The sequence below is a fragment of the Perognathus longimembris genome, chromosome 7 (genome assembly GCF_023159225.1).
Source record: "Perognathus longimembris pacificus isolate PPM17 chromosome 7, ASM2315922v1, whole genome shotgun sequence".
Classification (NCBI taxonomy): Eukaryota; Metazoa; Chordata; class Mammalia; order Rodentia; family Heteromyidae; genus Perognathus; species Perognathus longimembris.
Genome location: NC_063167.1, coordinates 35,609,662 through 35,631,911, shown reverse-complemented (window position 1 = coordinate 35,631,911; position 22,250 = coordinate 35,609,662). Strand labels below are relative to the sequence as shown.

The following is a 22,250-nucleotide window of genomic DNA, read 5'->3' as shown; positions in this document are numbered from 1 at the left end:
GTCACTTGCTGAACTAACAAGTCTAGAATTAAAACCTGGATCTGTAAAGTATTACACTGTTCGCTAACTTCTTACAATTAACAAAATAGCACTATATGAACTATAAAGCAATGAGTATAATATATGAAGCTGAATTGAGTGGAATATAGAAGAAAATGCTCAAAAATTAACCATCATTTAAACATTTGGGAATTTTATTATAAGCTTTTACCTGTGCTTATGATAATTTCATTCCTCACTAATAGATGATACTATTCTCATTGTTTGGTAACTTGTTTGTTCGTTAACAATATATTTGGACATCTCACTGTGTGCAGTAAGCTGAATGAGTAAGTGAATGAGGAGAGGGAGTAAATGAATCAACAGCTAGAGAATGATTGAACAATTTTAGTCTGCTATTTTATGCTACAAGTCAGGCTCATTGGCTCTGGCCAGACTGCCAGGAGCCTGAGTTTCTGACCTGTCACACTCCCTGTGTGGCCTCTTTGTCACACTCCTCTTTGGCCTTGGACTTCAGGGCTCCATCCCCACAGGGGTACAGATGGCAGTAGACTGTGCTACATCAGCATCTGGCTCTGTTTCCCCACAACCTGAGGAGGCACCATCCTTACTACAGTGGTGGAGCAAGCATGCTGGAGTCCAGAGGTTAGGTGATTTATGCCAGTCACAGACTTTGAAGGGAATCAGGTTCTAACTCCAGGGTACTCTGTTCCCCAGAATAGTTAGCATGTGGTTAGTTCTTCCCTGTGGTTAGTATGGGATATTTTTCTCTAGCCCGTGAAGAGTCTGCCCTAAGACTTCAGGGACTCACACTGCTAAAACCAGATGGAGCCTTGGTAAGAAAGCATTGTGCTCTCTGTGCTGCCTTGGTATCCTTACCTGTCACGTGAGGGCCTTGGATGTTCAACCAGACCTGGCATTGGGTGAGTCTCCTGTTCCCTTCAGCCTGATCTAGCCACCTGCTTTTATCCCCAGGCTTGGTTGGATACAGAGAGAAGTCCAGTTTAGCCCATTACTGCAGAGGAAACTCTATTGGAGGTGGGCCCTGACACGAGGAAAGTCCAGGCTTGGGGAACCACTGTGATATTCATATAGCCAGGTAGTCAGTATAACTGGAAACTACTAGGGAAAGGAGGAACTAGAGATGTTGAAGGAGCCAGCCATGGGTGGAAGGGCTACAGAGGCCACAGGCAAGAGGTTGGAAATGTCAGGCTGAGGAGCTTGTATCCTGAACCATTGGAAGGTTTGAGCAGTGACAGGCAGGCTAACAATTTTGGAATCCCTAGCCATAGGGTACATGACATATTTGAGGGGCAATGGCCAAGATAGAGGCAAGGAAGCCAGAAGTTGAGAGTCATGAGGGGCATGTAGAAGCTGGGCGGCTTCCCTTGGGCCTAGGTCCTGGTCTCCATCCATACTTCCAACTTGATTCTCCCTAAATGGAGCTGCCCGCTCCTTTCTCAGGCCTCAGCCTCTGTAGCAGCCTCAGGGCCCTGGCTCTATCCAGGTACCAAGTGGCAATTTATTTTCTGTAAATTATTGGTGCCCAGGTCATAGCTTAGCAGCTCAGCACAATAACATCATTCTCTTTTTATCCTCCGTTTTCAAAGCCAGTGCTAAATGTTTTAATTTTACATTATTCCTGATGTTTTGCTAATGAGTTCCAGGCATCTCCCTAAACAGAACAGTGCAGCTCTGCCGTGCCAGGCATCTGTGCAGGCCGGGACTAGTGAAGCTCCTCCTGCTCCCTTGGGCTCCCAGCAGAATGCTTCAAGCCCTTCCCCTTGGGACCTCCATATCAACATACACATAACTCTTTTTTCAGTGTATGTGGTTAGTTCTTTTCTGTGGTTAGCATGGGGTGTTTTTCTCTAGCCCATGATGGGGAGTGCTCCAGTGAGAGCTGGGAAGTGGCCTGGCAGAAGGCTACTTCTAATGCAGGACCCTACAGGATATCCCAGACCTCTCTAGAGAGCTCTAACCTAGACAGAGTTGGCTGGCTGGAGACTTAGGGTTTTAGAGAAACCAGTACTCTTTGTGGTGGTTATTACTGCTAGTGTTACTTTCTGGTGATGTGGAGACATTTGGTTCTTTCTCTAAGGAATTAAGTCATTTCTGTCTTCCAGCCCAGTGTTTCTTCAGTCCATGGGCCACTCTGTCTTTGATTCAATATCTTGTAAAGACATCAGCAAGGGCTTTGGTTTCAGGCAGCCCTGGGCCTGTGCTGATGCTTGCCCTTGGGTGTCTTGAGCTTGGATTTTTTCAGAGCTTCATTTCCTTGTCTAGAAAAGGGGATTTTATTGTGGCCCCACTATCTAGGAGCCTCTGAGGAGCAAACCAGGTTGGGCACAGGCAAAGCATTGTCATTTGATTCAGAAGTAGGGTGGCAGCTGTCCTTCTCTCTATCATAGCTAGAGCACTATTTGGGGGATGGGTCTCCTGTCATGTCCCCCCCACACACATTCTAATTTAAAGGCCCACCACTACCCACTACCTCCATCTCTGCCCCAGTTCCCTCAAGAATTGGGTGTTTGTTGCTATGTTCTTTCATTACTAACAGATATTCACAAACACACTCTGTGCCAGGTACTGTGCTGGGCACTCTTAGATGGGTTTATTGCAAAAATATCATTTGGAATATTAACCGCATGTGACTCACGCTTGTCTCCAAAGTTCTTTCCATTTGGCCCTGAAGCCTGAGAGTTTGAAACTCCAAAGTTGGGAACTTGCTGCTCCTCTGCTTTCTTCTTTGTGCTCTCCCTTCCCAGTAGAAGAGGGTAATGCTATTCCACGTGTACCCTTCCACAGATGGAAACTGAGGCCCAGCAGGGAAAGGGACTCTCCCCAGGGGGCTCCTCCATGCCTGAATCTGATAGGTAACCAGATATGCCTGTGAGCACTGGACAGGGAACAGTTGGGGTAGAGTTGAAGCTGTTGACTGAAGCTTCTTTCTTCCTTCCGGTAAGCTGAGTAGCCCTTAGACAGAAGTCTGCCCAAGGATATGAGCCTCCCTTTTCTCAGCCTCCTTGAGAGAATCACCAACCACCATCAGCACTGACCACAGAAAGAAGTGTATGGTGCAAACCTACTGTGTGACACACCTTTGTCCTCTCACTCTCAAATCCCCAGGATGAATAGATCAAGGTCATTCCTTTTACCACACGGTGCCTCAGTTTATCCATCTTGAAAGCAAAGTCCCAATCTTTCCTCTCACAAGATTACTGTCAAGACCAGGGAAGAGAGGTATTCTACAAAGAGGCAGAGAGGAACCAACCCCGGGTCTGAGAAGGTTCATTTCTATCTATCCCTGACTTCTCATTCTTTTCAGAGTTAGATTGTATGTAGCTGGTTTCTGGGTAGAATTGGATCCTGCTGGTAACTTGCCTCCCTAGCTCACATGTGTGTGCAAGGCTTATTATCTGGCCTACATTGTTACCATTTCTCCCATTCATCTCTACTATGCACACTAAATGAGTTTGAGCACTGGTTTCAATTAATGATACTAGGATATGACATGGAGCCATGTGGTCTTGTGCAGGATGTGGCCCTAAAGTTGCTAGCACAGGACAAGTTCTCCTTGGGACAGGTGCCATGGAGATGTTTGACTAACATGTAGCTTGGTTGGAAGGAGAAGTGATCATGATGTAAAGTGTGTCTGTGGCTGGGTGGCTTAGTGGAGGGGTGGGGAGGGACATGTGCAGGTGCTCACAGGAACATCCACCAACCACTCTCAGCTGCCTGCTCTCTGAAGGGCCCTGGTTCCCAACAATTCCCCTCTCCATTTCCCAGTGTTGTCTAGCCATAGCTCAGTACTGAATCCCAATTAACTGTTGGGGTCCCAGTGGAAGCAGATTCAGTCCCTGGCACCTTCTCCTTTGGGGAGGGTTCCATACATGCTTAGAAGGCCTTCGTGGTCCTCTGGGCCTTCACTGGCTGGCTACCTTTCCAGGACTCCTTCAACGAATGGAAAAACATTTCTTGCCTGGACAAGACCTTTCTCTCAGATTGGGGCCTGGGTCATTGTGATGGGAAGGGGTTAGCTTGTCTGAAGCCTTTGTCCTACTAACCTTGGGAACCTCCTTCCAAATCAGCACCCCGCTGTCCAGCTCTAGGTGGGAGGCATGTGACTACTCTGCACAAGTCTCCCTTGCCCTGTTATGTGCTATCTTCCAGCCTCTCTGGATGATTATAAAGGCCTAGTGAGCTGAGCTGAGCAAGTGAAGGGGATTCCACACTGACTTAGAATCTCATGACCTCCATAGTCATGGCTACCTGGGACAGGAATATGCTCCAGGACATAGAACTCAGCACTGTGGTGAGATTTCATCTTTTCTGAGCTGTGGGTGGAACCCTTACACATAATCTAAACTCCCTGTGCCTCAGTTTTCACTTCTAACATGAGCTGCTGTACCTCCCTAACGGGACTTAAGGAAGTGGAATTTAGAAAGGGTCTGGCCTAAGCTCAGTGTCCTAGTGAATGTGGTAGCTGCCATAGGGACACTAGCTTCCTCCTGAACACAGCTCCCCATGCATTCCTGTGCAGGCAGATAGATAGACCATACCCTCAGGGGTCCTCAGCCCCCAAGTCCAGAGCATGGAGCCCAGGCCAGTGCCTCCAGACCTACCACCTCAGCTCTCCAAGTTTGTTCCTTCCCAACTCCCAGAGGATTGGCAGAACCTGAGCCTCAGGCAACCCTTGGGAGCCCCAAGCAGGATCATAGGTCAATAATATCAGGGACAGCCAGTCTCCCTCTCAGAGGTGGGAGAGTGGGGGTAGCAAAGAGTAGACATCAGTTCCCAGCTTGCTAGCCTTTAAAGCTGGCCAACCACTGAATTATTTGACATCTTGGGAAAGGATGTGGCACCACACATTTCTCCCATCTAAATCATTGTAAAGTAACTTAAAAGTTTGTACAAAAATGAGAAGTTGATCCCTGAATAGCCTGCCAGACTGTTGTAACCCAATATATTTTACCCTTAAACCAGAAATGTGTTTGTTTAGAAGCAAGTCACTGGAAATGCCAACACTGCAGGCATTTCCTTCCCTACTTGCCCCGTGCCCTGTTCCTCCAAACCTCCTCTCCACTCTCTGTGTCCAGATCCTTCTTAGGGCATGAGAAACTAGGCCTTCCCTTTGGGCTACATCGGCCACAGGCATGAAACTTGACATTCATTAGGCACTAACTGTGTGCCAGCTCCTACTCTGAACATATCCATTTATTTACTTCTAAGAGCTGTTTGTGATGGACCCATTTTAGAGAAGAGATAAACAAGGGGACTGATGGGATGTGACTTGTTCATAGCTCTCAGTGGTAAAGCCAGAGTGTAAACCTCTGTGTGGTTTCTTGCATAGATCATACATCATATATAAAATAGGGCCCTTGATCCTTTTCAAGGTGCCAGAGGGAGAGAACATACATTACCTAGTGCCATCTGTGTGCTGGCATCTATACTCCAGATGATCTTAGCCCTTTTACAGAAGAACAAAAGGCTCAGAGAGGGTAATTTGCTGATCAGCCCTATGGATTCCAATGCTTGACCCAAGTCCAGCAGGTCCTCAGCTTTGGCCTTCCCCGTATCCAGCCAGAACTAGAAGGATCCTTTGGGCCAGGCCTGGAAAGAAAGATGCCACCCCCTTTTGCAATGGCTTTCCTCTGTATTTCATCTCCTGCCCTCTGTCCTGTGAGCTGCACGCAGTGGTAATGGATTGCAGTGGACTTTTTTCAATTAGGCTCTGATTTTCCCCTGCCTGTTACTATAAAGCTCCAGATGGTCTGGGGCTTCACGGTTCCTGGGGTATTTTCCCCCATTATTTTAATCTTCTTTTGTAACACGCCCCACATGTGGGAACAGGAACTTTCAAGGCTCTGCACTGTGGATCAGCCACACTGTCTTCTCCACTATACCATCCGTTTTTCCTTTCTGTGTGGTAGCATCACAGAGATAGTTTCCACCATCCGCTCATGGCCTGGGCTGAGCCTGGCTTTGTCCAAAATGAGAACACACAATGGCCTAGTTATCACACAAGAGGAGGAGAGGCAGACCTGAAAGATGCTGAAGAGTGGCATCTCCTTGCACTGGTGGTAGGTAGGATGCTGAGGTTAAAGAAGATAGAACAGAGTCCTGACTCAGTTATCCAGGTAGAAAGTGGTCTAGCCAGCACAAGCAGCACTGGACTTCAGGAATAGTCTTGAGTCACACCATTTTTTGAGCTATGTCAGTAATCACACAGGAGAATTCTTTGAAGTCTTTTGGGATCACAAGTTCCAGAACTCACCTACTTTAGAATCTATCTCCACTCATGTGTGTGAATGAAGGCAGCCTTGAAACTCTTTCTGCTTCCCCTCTTCTTTCCCTACTGCCTTCTCAGCGAATCATTAACTGTTCCAGAACATAACCAATATCGTTGCCAGTGCTCATGCTTTGCCCTTTCCTTGAAATGCTTTTGCTGGTACTCTGTTTTTCCAAAATTTTCCCAGGCATCAGTTTCTTCAGAAAGGCTTTTGTAATTCCCCAGCCCACTACTAAAAGCCCCCTCCCCCAGATCATCCCTTTCCTAGGGCTCTGAGCACATTCATCCATGTGTGGATATGGGGGAAGTAGGAGGACACCCACAACTCGGCAGAGGAGCAACAGTCCAGGGAGTTGCCACCCAAGGCAGACTCTACTACTTACCTGTTTTTTGTTTTTTCTTTTCCAGTCCTGGGGCTTGAACTCTAGGCCTGGACAATGTCCCTGATCTTCTTTTGCTCTAGGCTAGTGCTCTATCACTTGAGACAGTGCCACTTATGACTTACTTTGAATAGTTCATTGGAGGTAAGAGTCTCACAGACTTTCCTGCCTGGACTGGCTTCAAATCATGATCCTCAGATCTCAGCCTCCTGAATAGCTAGGATTACAAATGTGAGCCACTGGCACCCAAACTACCTACCTGTTTTGTGACCTTAAGTGACAGCTACAATGAATGCATTTGACATGGGATTTTGGCACCGAGATCAGGATTTGCTGTATGTGATTTAAATTTTTACAATCATACTCCACAGTTGATAAAACTCACCAATCTTACAAAGGGAACTGAGGCTCCCTGAGTCAAAATGATGCAACTAAGATCACTTAATAAGAAATATCCAAGGTAACAGCTGGCTAGTTACAGCAAAATCTGTGTCTATAACCACTGTGCTTACTGTGCCAGAGCCTCAGCTCCTATTCTGGGCACACTTACCCAGAGGGTTCATAGAAAAGAGAGAACACATCTATGACAGCACTGGGCCCAGCAGATCTGGACATACCAATTGTTGGCCTGATGATTCCTCTCATCCTTTTTGTGCCTCTGTTTCCATCTGTGCCATTGTGGAGTATGGGAATGTTGGTGGATGCTGCAGGTAGAGCCCACAGGCCTTTAAGGCCCAAAGCAAGTCTTGGTTACCAGTCCTGATAGGACTGTGGTTCTGCTAGGTATACATGCAGCATCCTCATCCCAGGGGCAGTGCCCCTTCTCTATCTGATGCCTCCTTTAGATCTACCAGAAGGATAGGCAACTACTATCAGGCATTCCCAACAGCTGCTTATTATAGACCACCCTGCACCTCTGCTCTGAAAAGCCAGAGTTGTGGGTATACAGGACAAGGCTGAGTTGACACTCATAAGCACTGTGTGTGTGTGTGTGTGTGTGTGTGTGTGTGTGTGTGTGTGTGCATGTACCTCATGGACACAGGTGACATAGTGTCCTCACAGAATCACCATGACAAGCTACCCCTGTTCTTACCCACCTTCACTGCCATGAGGAAGATGCCAGCCCTGCTCTCAAAACCGGAGTTGCTGCAAGAAGGTAGGGCTGCAGTGAGACACTCCCATTATAAGCTCAGGGGCAATGCAGAATGAGTGGGGAAGGCTTCTCCTTGAATGCAGTGTTTAGGCAGCAGTGTGGGGTGTGTGTATGTGTTTGCTGAATGAGTGAAGGATGGAGAGACCATCCAGGCCTCAAGAACAACTTGAGCCAAAGCCTTTGGGAAGGAGATTCCTGGGAGGTTTGTAGACAGCCATCACTCCTCAACAGATATGTGGGGTATGTGAGGATGAGAGAGACAGAGACCATTGGGACCATTTTAGATGACAAGAACACAAACTGTAGCTCCCAGACTTTTGAAAAATGTGTGCATTAAATTGTCAGAGAGTTGGAGAGAAGGTGTCCCGGGAGGAGCACATTCTGAACAAATGCTTGAGTGAGAACAATTGTCTGAGATGGAAGGTTGGCCCAGATAGGGAATCCATGAACCCCTGGGGGAAGATGATATACTGATCTCCAGAGTGAGCAGACGCTCCCAAAGTCAGAAAAATCACGCAACTCAGAGGAGTTATTGCCCTCAGCCGGCCCCATCCCCTCCCTGCACAGACCAGCAAGGAACAAAGAACAAGCTGGATGTTGAGAGGAAGCCCTGCTCTTGAGCCGAGGCTCCTTTATCACAAATAGAGGTGAACCTGGCACAATGCCATTGCAGATGAGCAGGGGCCAGCACAGGATTCTCTTCTGGTTCTGATGTATGGGACAGTCACAGCATCTGGAAATAGAAGGGAAACCATTTCTGAAACCCAGTTGTGAAGACTTGCCATGGCCTGGCTGCAGTAGAGCAAGATGTGTAGTTGTAACTAGGCCTTTAGGAGGTATTGTCTCTGGACCCTTGTCTAGAAGCTCTCCCCTGACTCTTCCTTCTGTGTTAGACCACAGTGAATATCTAGCTGCTGTAACTGCCTTCTCTCTGTCTCCTCCTCCAGCCCCATCTGTCACTAGAAGCCAAGGGTAACTTCTAAGAGCACCTATCTGACTCTGTCCCCTTTCTAAGGCCCTTCGGTGGCCCCCATTATCCTTGAGGTAGAGTTAAGACTCATGCCTGACATTTGAGCACCTATGATCTGGTCTCTGACCTCCTTGCAGGCTCCCCACCCACTAAGCACCTCACAGTACACACTACATGTGAGCACAGAGAGAACTCCACAGGGGATCTGGTGGAACTGACCCTGGTGCTCCCACACCTGCCCTTCCTTGACCCACCATGCCCCTGGCCTGGCCCCTGGTCATGGTTCTGGGCTTAGGCAGAGTAGGGGGTAAAGGAGTAAATGCATAGGTGCTGGCATGACTGGCTTCCCATGCCTTCTACACTCCCTCTCCATTTCTCCACACAGTTTTTAGTTACCCAAACAGCTATTTCATGGTGCTCAGGCTGGCTGAAGTATCTATTCTGTGTTGCCTCCATTACATCTCAAGCATGATGTTTTAAGATGGTTTGTATGTCTCCTGCATGGGCTTCTGTGCTTCTGGAGAGGCAGAGTTCTTTCCATATCTCAGTTCACCCCACACAGGCTAAATGGATCCAAATGGTCCAAATGAATAATTCCATGTCAGAAATGACCAGGTGTGTAGAGCTGCTCTGGTTAGAGGTACTGACCTACCCCAACCCACAGGTCTGATCTCTGCCCGCAGTCCTCTTTATGCAAAACCTTTCAATTCACTAACAGATAAAGTGCCTTAGAAGGCAAAAAAGAAACATAGCACAGAGAAGAAGGAGTCAAGGGTTCTAGATGTAGACACAGATTTGTGAAGCTCTCAGTAACTTCCTCCTTCTGCAGATGAGCTCAGGGGAAGGGTATGGAGCAGCAGATTTGTGGGAGCCCTAGAGCTTAGGAAACATAGGCATCTCTGCTTTACCCTAAACTTCCTGCTGCTGAGAGCCCTTACTACCCTCATGCTGAGGGCTGGGCTCACATAAGTCCTAGTCTACATTGGGTGCCCTGGATATGCCAGTGGCTGTAGATGAGCCTGCTTTCTGTGGTCCCTTCCTCCTAAGGGTCACCTCCCCCTGTTCCCCTGTTCCCCTGTTCCCAGAAAGGCAGCAAGTAAAGCAACTGGGCTTTGGTGTCACACTTGGTTTATATCCTGTCTTAGTTGTGGTCTTTTTACCAGTGTCTCTGAGGTGGAAACATTGGTGCCTCATACTTCACAGTTGCATAGCTAAACACCTACCATCACATCATAGCCACTTTTGTCTATCTTTCCCCCATAAGGATCTACACAGCCAGAGCCTCAGTCCTGCTGAAACAGAGTCACATTGCAGGGGGAGGTGGGAAGCAAGAAGGGACAGCCAGATGTACCACAGGTTTGAGGTGTGCTGCCTATCCTGACCTGCCTTTGAGCTGGACTTTGAAGGCCAAGGAGGCGAGAAGTGTTGGATGGCCAAGAGAGAGGTTATTCATTGCACAATTTACATGAAAAAAAAGCTGGAAATGGCCTAGCTGTCTTCTGACGTTTAGAGTATGGACACAGAGAGACAAGCAGCAATGGAGGGGAGGGTGAGGAGGTTTGAGTAGTAGGGCGGCAGAACTTCAAGCAGGGAGCCTGCTTAAAGTGTCCATTCCTAGGTCACTGGCTTCTGGGCAATTGTGTGGACTGGGGCAGGAGGAACATGGAGGAGTAAGATATGAAAACACTCTAAGAAAAGAGGTTGGATTAGGGTGGAGGCTGCAGGGACACGCAGCCAGGGCTACAGGAGGAGGGTCAGGATGAACAGAGGCTCCACATTGCTCTTCCTCACTCTGCACTGTGGTTTATTTCCCCACTACATACACATCCTATCCAGGAACATGACATGGCTATGCTAAACCCACTCTCTGCACACTGCCCAGGACAGGGACTGGTAAATGGTGGACATAGAATACTAAATAGCCAGATGATAAATCAAAGCCATTTTCATATGCTGATGTGGTTATTGTCTCTCATAGCAGTTAGCATGGAGGATGAGGGCCCTTGCCATTCAGTGTGGCAACCCTGAGGGCTGGCCCACAGCCTCAACTTGGAAACCAGGAAATACATACAGGACAGAGGGGTCCAGGATACTACCCATAGCCTCCTTGGGACAAATACCCCTCAGGTCCAGGGTGAGGTCTCACCTTCCTGGCTCCTGAGCTTAGAAATGACCTGCCCTCAGAATTCTGATTCTGGGCTGGGCTACAGCCAAAGCACAACTGGCACTGTAGCATTCTGGAAGCAGAAATAATTCTTTCCCAGACTGTGAGGCCCATTGTAAAGCAGGACACACTTTTGAGGGCCCAAAGGACTTGAAAAAGAGCTGAACCAAAATTTGTGAGTGCTTGGGAGGGACAGCAGGGCTGAGGGACTGGGGTCAAGCAGGTCTAAAGGGGCATTTCCAGGTGGGTGGGCTCTTAGGGGAATAAGGAAGCCTTTCACTATTCACTATTCTCTCTTGCAGTTTGAAGGCTGCAGCAAAGCCTTCTCACGGCTGGAAAACCTCAAGATCCACCTACGGAGCCACACAGGTGAGAAGCCTTACCTGTGCCAGCACCCAGGCTGCCAGAAGGCCTTCAGCAACTCCAGTGACCGCGCCAAGCACCAGCGTACCCATCTTGACACGGTATGCCCAAGAACAAAGTTGAGGGACAGATGGGGTTATAAACAGATCCTCCACCTGATACAGAGCTAGTGTCTCACAGAGATCCTGCCTTTGCCATCTAAAAATCTGGAGCCAAGTGCATCCTGTGCATTATAAGATGTGTATTGGTACCTCTGACCTCTATCCATTAGGTAGACAGGAGGAGATTTTCTGCCTCCCAGTTGTGACAAATAAATATCTGTAAACATTGCCAGATGTCCCATTGGATGCAAACTCAGCAGAGCCCCCAGTTGAGATCTCCCAAATTGTCCATGGGTACCAGCCTGGGCCCTAGCATGCTCCTGTATCCTGTTGGGAAAGTGTTCCCCATCCCCACATCCTATCTTATTCAAGTCAATTATACCCAGAACTACTCCCTGCTCTTCAACACACCATCTGGGGACAGGCTTGCTCTCTAGCACCATCCTCTTTTCCCTTGAGGACTGTAGATGAAGTTGAGGTGACAGCATGTAAGACACAGACAGGCTCCTGCCACAGCAGCGTGACCTCCAAGTGCCTGCATTTCTTTCCTCCTCTTCCTTTGAGCTAGATAGTAGATATCCTACCACTCTATCCCAAGTCATCCCAAGCCTTTCCTTGGGTACACAAAGACCAGAGCAACTAACAGCATTTCTGAAATATTATTTTCATGCTGTACTGCCATCAGAGGTCCCTGACCTACTTGACATAGTTGGATAATGACAGATCTGGTTCACAATAGTCTTATGGGTCCTGAGGAAGGTTGCAGGTGACCTGGAGGACCCCAGCCTCCATATATACAACAGGAGACTAGAGTCTGCAACCAGAATCTATATCTGGGCCACAAATCCTTTTCTCTGAAATTTTTGGGAGCTTGAGGAGGGGGACAGTGCTGAGAGGTCTGAGTGGCTGTCGGGCCTAGCCTATCCAGTGTACAGATGAAAAAAGAGAGTGACCACCCTCTCCACACTAAGGAACCATGAACTAGCAGAGGCCAAAGTTTAAAGGACACTTAACAGCTCTCTGGTCCAAGCCCTATATTCTATACCTAGAAAAACCTACCCAGAAAGGAAGATGGAGCAAAAATAAAGAGAATTAATGGAGCCACGCCAGACCCTAGTTGGACCTTCTACATATCTCTTGCTTCCTACAGTTTCACATGTCTGCCTGTTGTTCCATTTTGTAAATGAAGCTGAGACTCGCACAGTCATGTCCCTGTTGACAGAAGGCAAGTGGTAGAGCTGGGGTACACACCTGGATCATCTGACTCCAATTCCAGTACTCAGCTGAGAAGCTGATGTGATAACCATCCTGGAGGGCTATATCTGAGGGGGCAGGATGGTCAGGAACAGTCTCTAGTGGGAACCCAACTCCCATCCTTTCCAAGCTCTGCTGACAAAGGTTGCTCTGTACCTCAAGTGAGATGTGGTTTGAGCAAATCCCTGTCCCTGAATCACCTTCTCATCCCTAGGGCTCTTGACACCTTGGCCTGCCCTAAGAGGTATACTTTGTGCCTAAAGCTCCCTGGTCATGTTTGGGCCATAAGGCATCCCCAACAGTGCCTTCTCCTCACCTCCTGACCTAAGGAACATTTCCAGAGGCTTATCGTTGACCCACACTGGTTTAGCTCATTCCTTCCTCCATCCTTACTGCATTTCCTAGACCTAGCCCCAAAGAAACAGGCTTCTGGCCCCAGTTGGTATGTGAACAGAGCGCTCCAAGGGCCAGGGTAAGGCAGGCATAGAAAGAGCACAAGGATTATCCCAGGCCTCATCTGCCCAAGAGGTCCCTGGGAAATATGCGAGGTGCATCCATCAAATCCCAGTGCCCTACTTGCACTCAGTTCCATGCATAAAGAGCAGAGGCAGCTCCTTGCTGCTAGGCCAGTGTCCCAGCCTCCACTCTGCTGAGGCCCAGTGGATCTGGCCCATGTAGGGCAGTGCCTGTTTTCCAGAAGTTCCTGCTATGCTTCCCCTCCCCCACCAGCCTAGAGAATATGGGGCTCCCTATGGACAGGAAAATGTCTCCAAACAGAATGGAGACGACCAGGGCCTGGGTTCTGGTTTTGACCCTCCAACCTGTCCCAGAAGTCTGAGGACAGCTGCCAGACTTCTATGGGCTTTAGTTTATTTAAAGATAAAATGTCTTCCTCTCAAGAAGAGGGAGAGGTTATTGGTGTTGGAGTGGCTGATATGGTGGTCCACATCTGTATGGCCCCTCTTCCTGTGCTACTGCTCATAGACTGAACGCCACACAAATCTTGCCATGACCCAGTCATCCAGTGTGGGGTTTGATCCTTGGCTGCCCAAAGAAAGTCCCAGTGTAGAACTGAAGAAGCTGCCTTCCTGCTCTCATTCTTCAGTTGATGAGTTTCAGTTTCCCCATCAGTAGGATGGGGGGAGATTATAAATTCTCTGTTGCCTACTTTACTGGGCTGTTTAGGGCTACAGAGGCAGCATCCCAGCAGAAGCGCCTACTCACAGTCTTGTTGGCATAACAGAGGCCTCACTCTCTTTCTCCACAAAATGGGGATTATTCTTGTGGAATACTGTGAGACTCAAAGGGGATTTAGCAGATTGCTGCACCTAGCCAATGATCCAGAGACGATCAGTCCTCTGCACAGGCCTAAGAGGTTCTGTGAGCCACTGTGGCAGTTCACACATGATGATGAGTAACCTTGTTGACAGGAACAGAGCAGCCTTGGGCTTGGAGCCTGTGTGGGGACTCCAGGCCTGGGGTTTGGCTGCTGGCTTGGGACAGTCACAGGGTTTCCTGAGGGCTCTGGGGAGCTGGGCCTGAGGAATGTTCTATACACGTCAAGCCCTGGAAAAACAAACACAGAGATGGGCCTTGCTGCCCTGTTTCCAGGCATGTGTGCCTGCTACATGGAGCTCTGTTTGTTTGCTTTTTGACAAAAGCGTGTGGATTTATATCAGCATCCTCAAGGGACAGGGCCTGAAGCCAGCTCAGGGACATGAAAGGGCCCATGGTAGGGAGGGGAGGGAGGAAGGGAGGGAGAGAGAGAGAGAGAGAGAGAGAGAGAGAGAGAGAGAGAGAGAGAGAGAGAATGAATGAGAATATGAGTGTGTGTGTGTGTGTGTGTGTGTGTGTGTGTGTGTGTGTGTGTTGAATGTGTTTCCAAGTGGGGGTCAGGGCTCATGAGAGAGAGGGGTCCATGTGCATGTGAAAGACACATGGTGGGGTGGGCAGTGGTCAGTCTAAGAAGGCCTCCCATCCCTGCCTCCACCTTACTATAAGCCTAAGCAACATCTCACCACTGACTCTCTCTTTTTGCTCTCCTCCGTTCTTTAACCTGGCAACTCTCCGTGGCAGCTCCAAGGTATGGTCATCTCCTTCCACTTTCCCTCCCCTTGAGGGCCCTGGGATATGGTCACATCTCTCAACTTGCCCATAATCTGGCAAGGGAAAAGTGGTCTGGAGGTTTGGATATGTCCACATGGTATGTCTGGCAGAACACAACAGTCCCAGGGAATCACTCTGAGAGTGTCATTTTCTGCCAACACTCTCCCGTCCCCTGTTTTCCTGAGAGGCAGAGGGTCCAGCCCTTCAGTGTATTTAAAAGAAGAACTATGGTGCACATCAAGCCCCAATAGCAGCTAAAGTCCCCATCAGGGTTTTTGGAAGCCCCTGGAGAGATATAAATGCAGTTGATTTCCTGGCATAACCTGCTGAAACAGGCCATATCAAATGGGTCTTTGCCATGGTAGAAGAGGCTTCAATGGCAGCCAAGGGTTAGCATCATTTATGGGGAGAACCTTGGGCCTGTGGAGGGGGTGGGATTTAAGGACAGCCTAGGAGATAATGTGGGCTCAGTAGAGGGATTGAAGATTTAGAGGTCAGGTCTAGTGAGAAGAGCATAGGAAAGGTACAGAGTGGAGAAGGCCACAGCCTCAAAAGGCTGCAGTACTAGGTAATAGCCTATGTTTTGAGCACCAGGGAGCCATCAAAGGGGTACTAGAGGCCAGTGCTTGAGGTAGGCCTTGGCTGTCATATAAAAGCACTTAGATTTGACTGCCTTTGTTTACATGTCATACATAACTAATTATCTCCTATAGCCAGAGGTCCCACTGCTATCTTACTCAATCTTCTTTTAAAATATAAAATAATACTTCCTAGAAGGTCAGCTCACTAGGCCTTTAACATACTAGAGTATGTTAATCTAGATGCAGTATTTATTTTCTTGATATGGTATCATTGGAGCCCTTACATGTAAGGTAGGAGGAAGAAATTAACCAAGTTTAAATAATAAATGACAAAATGGTCTAGTTCAGAATATTTTTCATGGGATTTCTCTAGCTACTGAGAAACTCAAGCCCAATAAACATTTTGTTTAAAGTTCTACAGGGCCATCTACAATAATTTCTTCTTTTTACCAAATTCCTAAGTGCTCTTTTTTCCTAGCAAGCCTAATATAATCAGGAAAAGTAGATCATGTGTAAAGCCTTATTATTAACACTGTACCTGAAATAATAGGCTATTTTGCCTCATCCACTTGTCAGTATAGCCATTTCTAACTTAAGAAAATTTTTGTGACAGATTTACAGCATTCTTGTGTTTTATTTTAGATTGTAAGCTTATGGCAGGGAACTGTATGAATAATTGCATATTTTTATATAGCAACCATTGCATTATACCCCTGGTGCTTAATAAATGTTCATAATTATTAACAAAAAATTTTTTTTAAATAAAAGCACTTAGAGGCCTGGGAACTGAAGGAAGACAAACAGGAGTATAAGTAGAGACAGTGGAAATGGCTTGGGATCTCTCATTTGTCTTCTAGAGGAGAAAGAAGTAGGAACCACAAGTAAGTGGCTGGCAAAAGGCACAGTCCTCCACTACTGGCCCATGCTCTCTGAGGCCAGCTCCCTTGTGACCCCCCACAGTTGTTGGGAAGAAGACCTCCGATTGCCATCGGGACCTGCCTACCATGTGTGATCGATCAGTCCCAGGCCAGCCATCCTATCCCACACTTCCTCCTGTTCTTGGCCAGGGTAGCTTGTCATGTGACTCCTGCACTACATTCTCAGTGCTTTTACAACTGTAAAATACAGGGGGACTTTTCTCAAGGCCAGCCCTATTGTGTAGAGAAGAAAAGTGAGGGTCTGTGAGAGGAAGCAGCTCACTCAAGATCCCAGCATGATGGTAGAAGAAGATGCAATGCCCCTCCATAACTCCCAGGTCAGGTGCCTTCCCATCACCTACTGGTTCTACCCACAGGTCATATAGGTGCCCCTCTCCCTGAAAGACAGTCCCTTACTTTCTTCCTGTGACCTTCTGATGTTACAGAAGCCGTATGCCTGTCAGATCCCTGGCTGTTCCAAGCGCTATACAGACCCCAGCTCCCTTCGTAAGCATGTGAAGGCCCACTCTGCCAAAGAGCAGCAGGTGCGTAAGAAGGTAAGATGGCCTCTCAGCCAGGCTCCTTCTGAAGATACCCCCTGTTGTCCTGGCCAGTGTCCAGTATCAGGCCAGGCACCCATATTACCTGTGTGTATTATGTACCTGTGAATGGTACTCTTCATCATTCATTTGCCTCTCACCCCGACCCTGAGTGCATCTGCTGACCCACAGCCCCTCTTTATCCTAGCTATCCAGACATTTGCCCAACCACAGACTTCCCCCAGCACCTCTTCCCTATCAACCCACTCACCATATCATTGATGTCCAGCCCCAAGGTAGGTGTAGAGAGCACAAAATAGCAAAGTACAGTGCTCCTCCCAGTGACAAGAGGCAGACATCAGAGGACTCCATATATTATGATAAAAGTAACCGCAGGGGCATGTGCAAGTAGTCAGGGGCACAGATAGGGGGTCATGCCATCTACAAGAAAGAAATGGAACCAGGAGCTACCAAACGTAGTTGGCTAGGGACATGAGTTTTAAAGCCACCCAGGCTCCATCAGTGCTAGCTCCGTGGCTCTAGAAAGGTCCTTTGTGTCTCTGCATCCTGCCTATTACTGGGATGGGGACAGGGAAAAGAGAGTTTGCTTGAAAGGATGGTAGTGAAGATTGAGAGTATGTGCTATCATTTGTCTTGAAGCAAAATGAGCATGGGGCAGGTAAGTTCACATAAGAAGATACTCGGGAATGACCAGTGATAAGCAAGAATTGGCAACATATATGGCCCAGGCAAGGTCAGTGCACACTCAGCTCTATGTGGCTGAGCAGCCACTGTAGGCTCAAAGTTCTACCCAGGAGTTGAGTTATGTTTTAAGAACAATTCGTGCCATCTCTTAAGCAGAAAAATGCATGCCATCTTAAGAGGTGCCTCTGGGGCCATGAGGAGAATTATTTGGGGGTTAGGGGTGCTGGAGGAAAAGGCAAGACAAGAAGCCAATGCTAGGAGCAAGCCTTGTGGGGCAGTGAAAAATGGCAGAGGAGCTGGCAGAGCAGGGGGGCAGCAGACACCATAGAACCAGACTTGAGTAAGGGAGGAGGGCAAGATGGTGGCACCTTTTGACAGGGAAGAGAACTGAGCACGAGAATTCACTGGAAGAAGCCAGCAGAGTGGGTGGGTTCTTTCTAGGAGAGCTACTGGGGGTCACCAAGACCCATAGCAGAGACAGGATAGCAGTATGAGGCAGAGCCTCACACTGGGGAAACTCAGTTACTGAGAGAACATGGGAGCAGGGATACTTGAATGCCAGCAAGGCTGTGAAAGTGGGGAGAAATATGGGAGCCATCCCAGGGACTCTAATGTAGCCAAAGGCTATTCACTTGTTCAGCCTGATGTATGGAACACATATTGTAATCTAAGCACTAGTCTATGGGTCATGGATACTGCCACAAATAAAAGAGTAAAGGAATGTGGGCAGAGAAAGTAGACTGTTTCAGCCTACATAGTGGGGCAAACAGGAATGGGGGTGGACGCAAGCAGACCTGGTACATGAAGAATGACAGCCAGGCTACCTTAGGTATGTCTCCATCCTGAAGGCAGTAGGGAGCCATCAGAAGTGGTAGAGCAGGGCTGGGAACATGGCCAGTGGCAAGAGTGCTCACCTCATATATATGGGTTCGGTTCCTCAGCACCACATATATAGAAAACGGCCAGAAGTGGCACTGTGACTCAAGTGGCAGAGTGCTAGCCTTGAGCAAAAAGAAGCCAGGGATAGTGCTCAGGTCCTGAGTCCAAACTCCAGGACTGGCCAAAAAAAAAAAAGATGTGGTAGAGAAGAGGAAGGACAAGTTGAGAGCATGCTCAGTGAGCATGCTGGTGAAGCCACCTCCAAATTCATCCTAAGAATAACCTAGTTGCCTCCCCCAGCTCAGGAACCAGACCTGGTGCTTCTCAAACTATATCTCATTTAGTCCTCCCTGTGATCCTATCGGCATGGGTACTCATTTGGTTCATATTTTAGAAAAGTGAGAACTGAGGCTTGAAGTTTTAATGAAGCAGCCAAGAATGGTATAGCCCAGCAAGAACAGAGCCAGTCCCATCCCACACCATCTGTCTCCAGAGCTTCCCTAATGCTATTCTCAGGTCTGAGGGTCCTGAGCAGGGCTAGGAGTGGCCCAGGGTTCAGTAGGCTGGGGCTTCCTGCCAGGGAGGCTTCTGTCCCAAGCACACTAGTGCCCAAGGACCAGAATCCTTCCCTGGTTTTCCCAGGCCCCAATGCTTGGCTTACACAGAGCCCCCAGGGATTCAGCCGCAGATCTGCAAACTTCCCAACAATAAGCATCCATTAGAGCCATCGGGGATGATGTATCTTTCTGGGTAAAGCGACCCTTGTATTATGACAAGTCCTTGGCAGCCCTACTGCGTTTCAGAGAGAATTAGAAATGCTTTTCTTCCTTAATTCTCTTCTCCTGCTGTTCCTAATCCGATCGACATTGCGGTCTACAAGAACATGCCTTGGCCTTCTTTTGCCAGAAACTTCATTTACATGGAAAACAGCTGCTAGGTCAGGCGCTGAGAGCCAGCAGTGGCAGGCAGGCGTGCTGTCCCCAGCCTGATCCTGGCACTCTGGCCTGGGAGAGTGGGAAACCCCGTAGGCTGACTCTCAGTTACCCAGAAATATGGGACAAAGCTCTGGGTCTGTTTTGTCCTGGGTAAAGTAAGCTAGTGTCTAGGTGCCTCTACCTCTGAAATCCAACTTCTGGGATTTCCTTGGGACAAAGGGCCCCTTCCATGCAGGTGCCTATCCTTTGTTACCCACTGTCCTGAGGGAACACCCTCTTCTCTTCTGGATCCATCCAGAGAAGGGATGATGTTCTGAGGTGACTGGGAACATCCAAGGGGTATTGGTAAAGGTGCTGGGTATAACCCAGCCCAGGCTTGCTGCTAGCCTGACAACTCAGGTCCCATACGCTGTCCACTGGACATAGCAGATGCAGGTTGTCAGTGCTTTGTTTCACAGGCTGGATGGGTAAGACCCAGAGAGGGTAGATTATCTGTCCAGCATCAGATGAAATTTGAACCCAATTTTTCTAGCCTACTCTTGCATGGAGAGGGAAGAACAACGGAGAAAGGGGAAGAGGGACAGGCACTGCATGCCTGCTGCCCATTATGCCCATCTCTGCAGTTCACCCTTGATGGCAGTGGCAGTGCCTGACAGCTATGCTTGTCATCCCTCCTGCCTTTGTGCCTCCCATGGGCTACTCTCAACCACTGACTGTGAAACCCTTGGGGATCATAATTCTTCACAAGCACATCTCTCTTAAAAGACATTGGAACCCTGACTCCCAGCCTAGGAAACTCCCCATCAGTCTTTCCCTGGGTTGGTGTCTCAGAGGACACCTGACCCTCCTAGATCCCCTGCATTGTCTTACACAAGCACTTCCTATAGTAAAATCTTTATGTTGAGCCTGTCTTAGCTTCTGCTAACACCTAACAACATCTTCACTATGTGCAGTTTTAGCCCATTTTACAAATGAGGAAGCTGAGATACAGTGAGGAGGCTCTTGCCCTGGGGCTAATGACCTTCTTGCCCTTCTCCCGAGGGGTCCAATGGGAAAGTCTCCCACACAACCATGACCTACCTCTGCTCACTCCCCAGCTGCATGCAGGCCCCGAGACTGAGGCTGATGTCCTGACGGAGTGTCTGGCCCTGCAGCAGCTCCACGCATCTACACAACTGGCTTCCAGCGATGGGAAGGGCAGTCTTGCCCTGGGCCAGGAGCTGCTCCCAGGTATGCAGTGGGAGGCAGGGCCAGGGCACAGGAGGGGAGGCCCTTTCTCTACTGAGTATCCCCATAAGTCAATAGTGCTCCATGAGTTCAGGCCACATGGAGCAACTGTTGCAAGGCACACACTCCTCTGGACCTTATTGCCCTTCCTTGGGTTCCTTCTTCCATTCATTTTCTCCTGTCTGTCTGAGTAGACGCTCCTTCACACTCCTCCCCAGCTCTTGACTGTCAGTGGGATGAAGCCCATACCTGCTCAGCCTGACCCCAGATGCCTCCTGGCTTGAATACTCATGGTGTGATCTCCTGCCCCATTTTGGCACTCTGGAGGTGGTTCTCTAGCCAACTTTTGCTCCTTTGCACTCTGAGCCCTGTGCACACCTTGCCAGCCCCCTCTCCTCTCTCACTAAGGTGGCTCCTGCCCTGCTCTCCGGGCAGGGTTCCTTGTCTCCTCTTCCAAGAAGTCTTCCTCTGGCCTCTCACTGTTTCCCATCTGCACCTTCCACCAAACTTCCACCATCAGGCTTTGAGTTGCTCCAGAGAAACCCAGGTTATCTGGCTCATCTAAGAGTTGCCAGCATCCAGGACAGGACACGTTCAGAGCCACATGCCTTGATGTGGTTGTGCCCCTGAGTATAAGATCTAGATTCACCCTGTGGCTCATCTGCTGGATCACCTGCAGGGAAAAACTGCCTTTCTGCCCTTCACTATGCTTAGAGTCCTGTTAGAGTCCCCTGCACAAGGAAAACTGAAGCACTGAGAGGGTGGGCCTCTTGGCCAACCACATTCACTCATCATTGAGCTCAGTGGTCTACTGAGCCCTAGAACCCTGAAGGCCCAACCACCTGACTATCAAGGTCTCATCCAGCCCAGGAAGCCTGCATGTCCAGCAGCAGCTTGCCATGGGGAAGGCTTAGGCCACAGTAAGAATTTCTGGTCTCGTGGCTTGGGAATGCAGCCCAGATAAGGGCAGTGTGGCCTTTAGATTTGTCTGACAGTTCCTTTGTTCTGCCCCCCAGTTCCCTAAAGAAACCACAGCCTCAGAGCAGAAAACTCTGCCTATCCTCTGGGATTTCTTGAGTTACTTTAATCATTCAAAACATTTTTCATTTTCTAATTTTATTCTTCCCTTTCACCATTGAAGTAGCAACAGATTTTAAAATAACATCAGAGCCCTTACTAATCAGCCTTGGAAAAGAATAGGTTTTCACCTTTTTTCCAGGCCCACCAGACAAGGACACTTCAAGGGCTATAACCTTAGTCAGAGCTGCATCTCATAGGACCAGAATTCTGAAATTGTTGTCCAGGCTGGAAGGGGCCATACAGATAACCCTAGCCAAGGATGAGGACATCTCCAATGCCACCTCCCAGTGATTGGTCCTAACTGCTGGAGCCTGAGCCTGAGCAGCAGCTCAGGAGAGGGGCCTACCATGATTAGCAGAGGTGGCCCAAAGCTAAGGTCATGCAGCCACAGCATAGAGACCTTGGAAGGACTGAGGCTGGACAGAAGGACTAACCCAAAGTCATCTAGAACATCAGCAGAAGATGCAGGATATACAAATCAGGGTTGACCCTGTAGATGGGGACAGGACCAACAGTAACCATCCTTTCCAAACACTGTCTTTTCCATCCTCAACTGAGAGACAAGCCATCATGACAAAGTCAGTTGAGATGGAGGGGTCTTAGG

General features: G+C 48.6%; 1 protein-coding gene across 4 annotated transcripts in view; it reads left to right on the top strand.

Annotated features, from left to right (window-relative positions):
* The window catches only part of Glis1 (GLIS family zinc finger 1), a 194,231-nt gene that overhangs the window by 160,660 nt on the left and 11,321 nt on the right, over positions 1-22,250 (top strand). For 3 of the 4 annotated variants that reach the window (XM_048351354.1, XM_048351355.1, XM_048351356.1), the window contains exons 5-7: positions 11,262-11,423; positions 16,728-16,838; positions 20,437-20,569. In XM_048351354.1, the coding sequence (XP_048207311.1) occupies positions 11,262-11,423; positions 16,728-16,838; positions 20,437-20,569 (406 nt within the window). The remainder of the gene's footprint in view (positions 1-11,261; positions 11,424-16,727; positions 16,839-20,436; positions 20,570-22,250) is intronic. The other variant, XM_048351357.1, reaches the window with a different exon arrangement.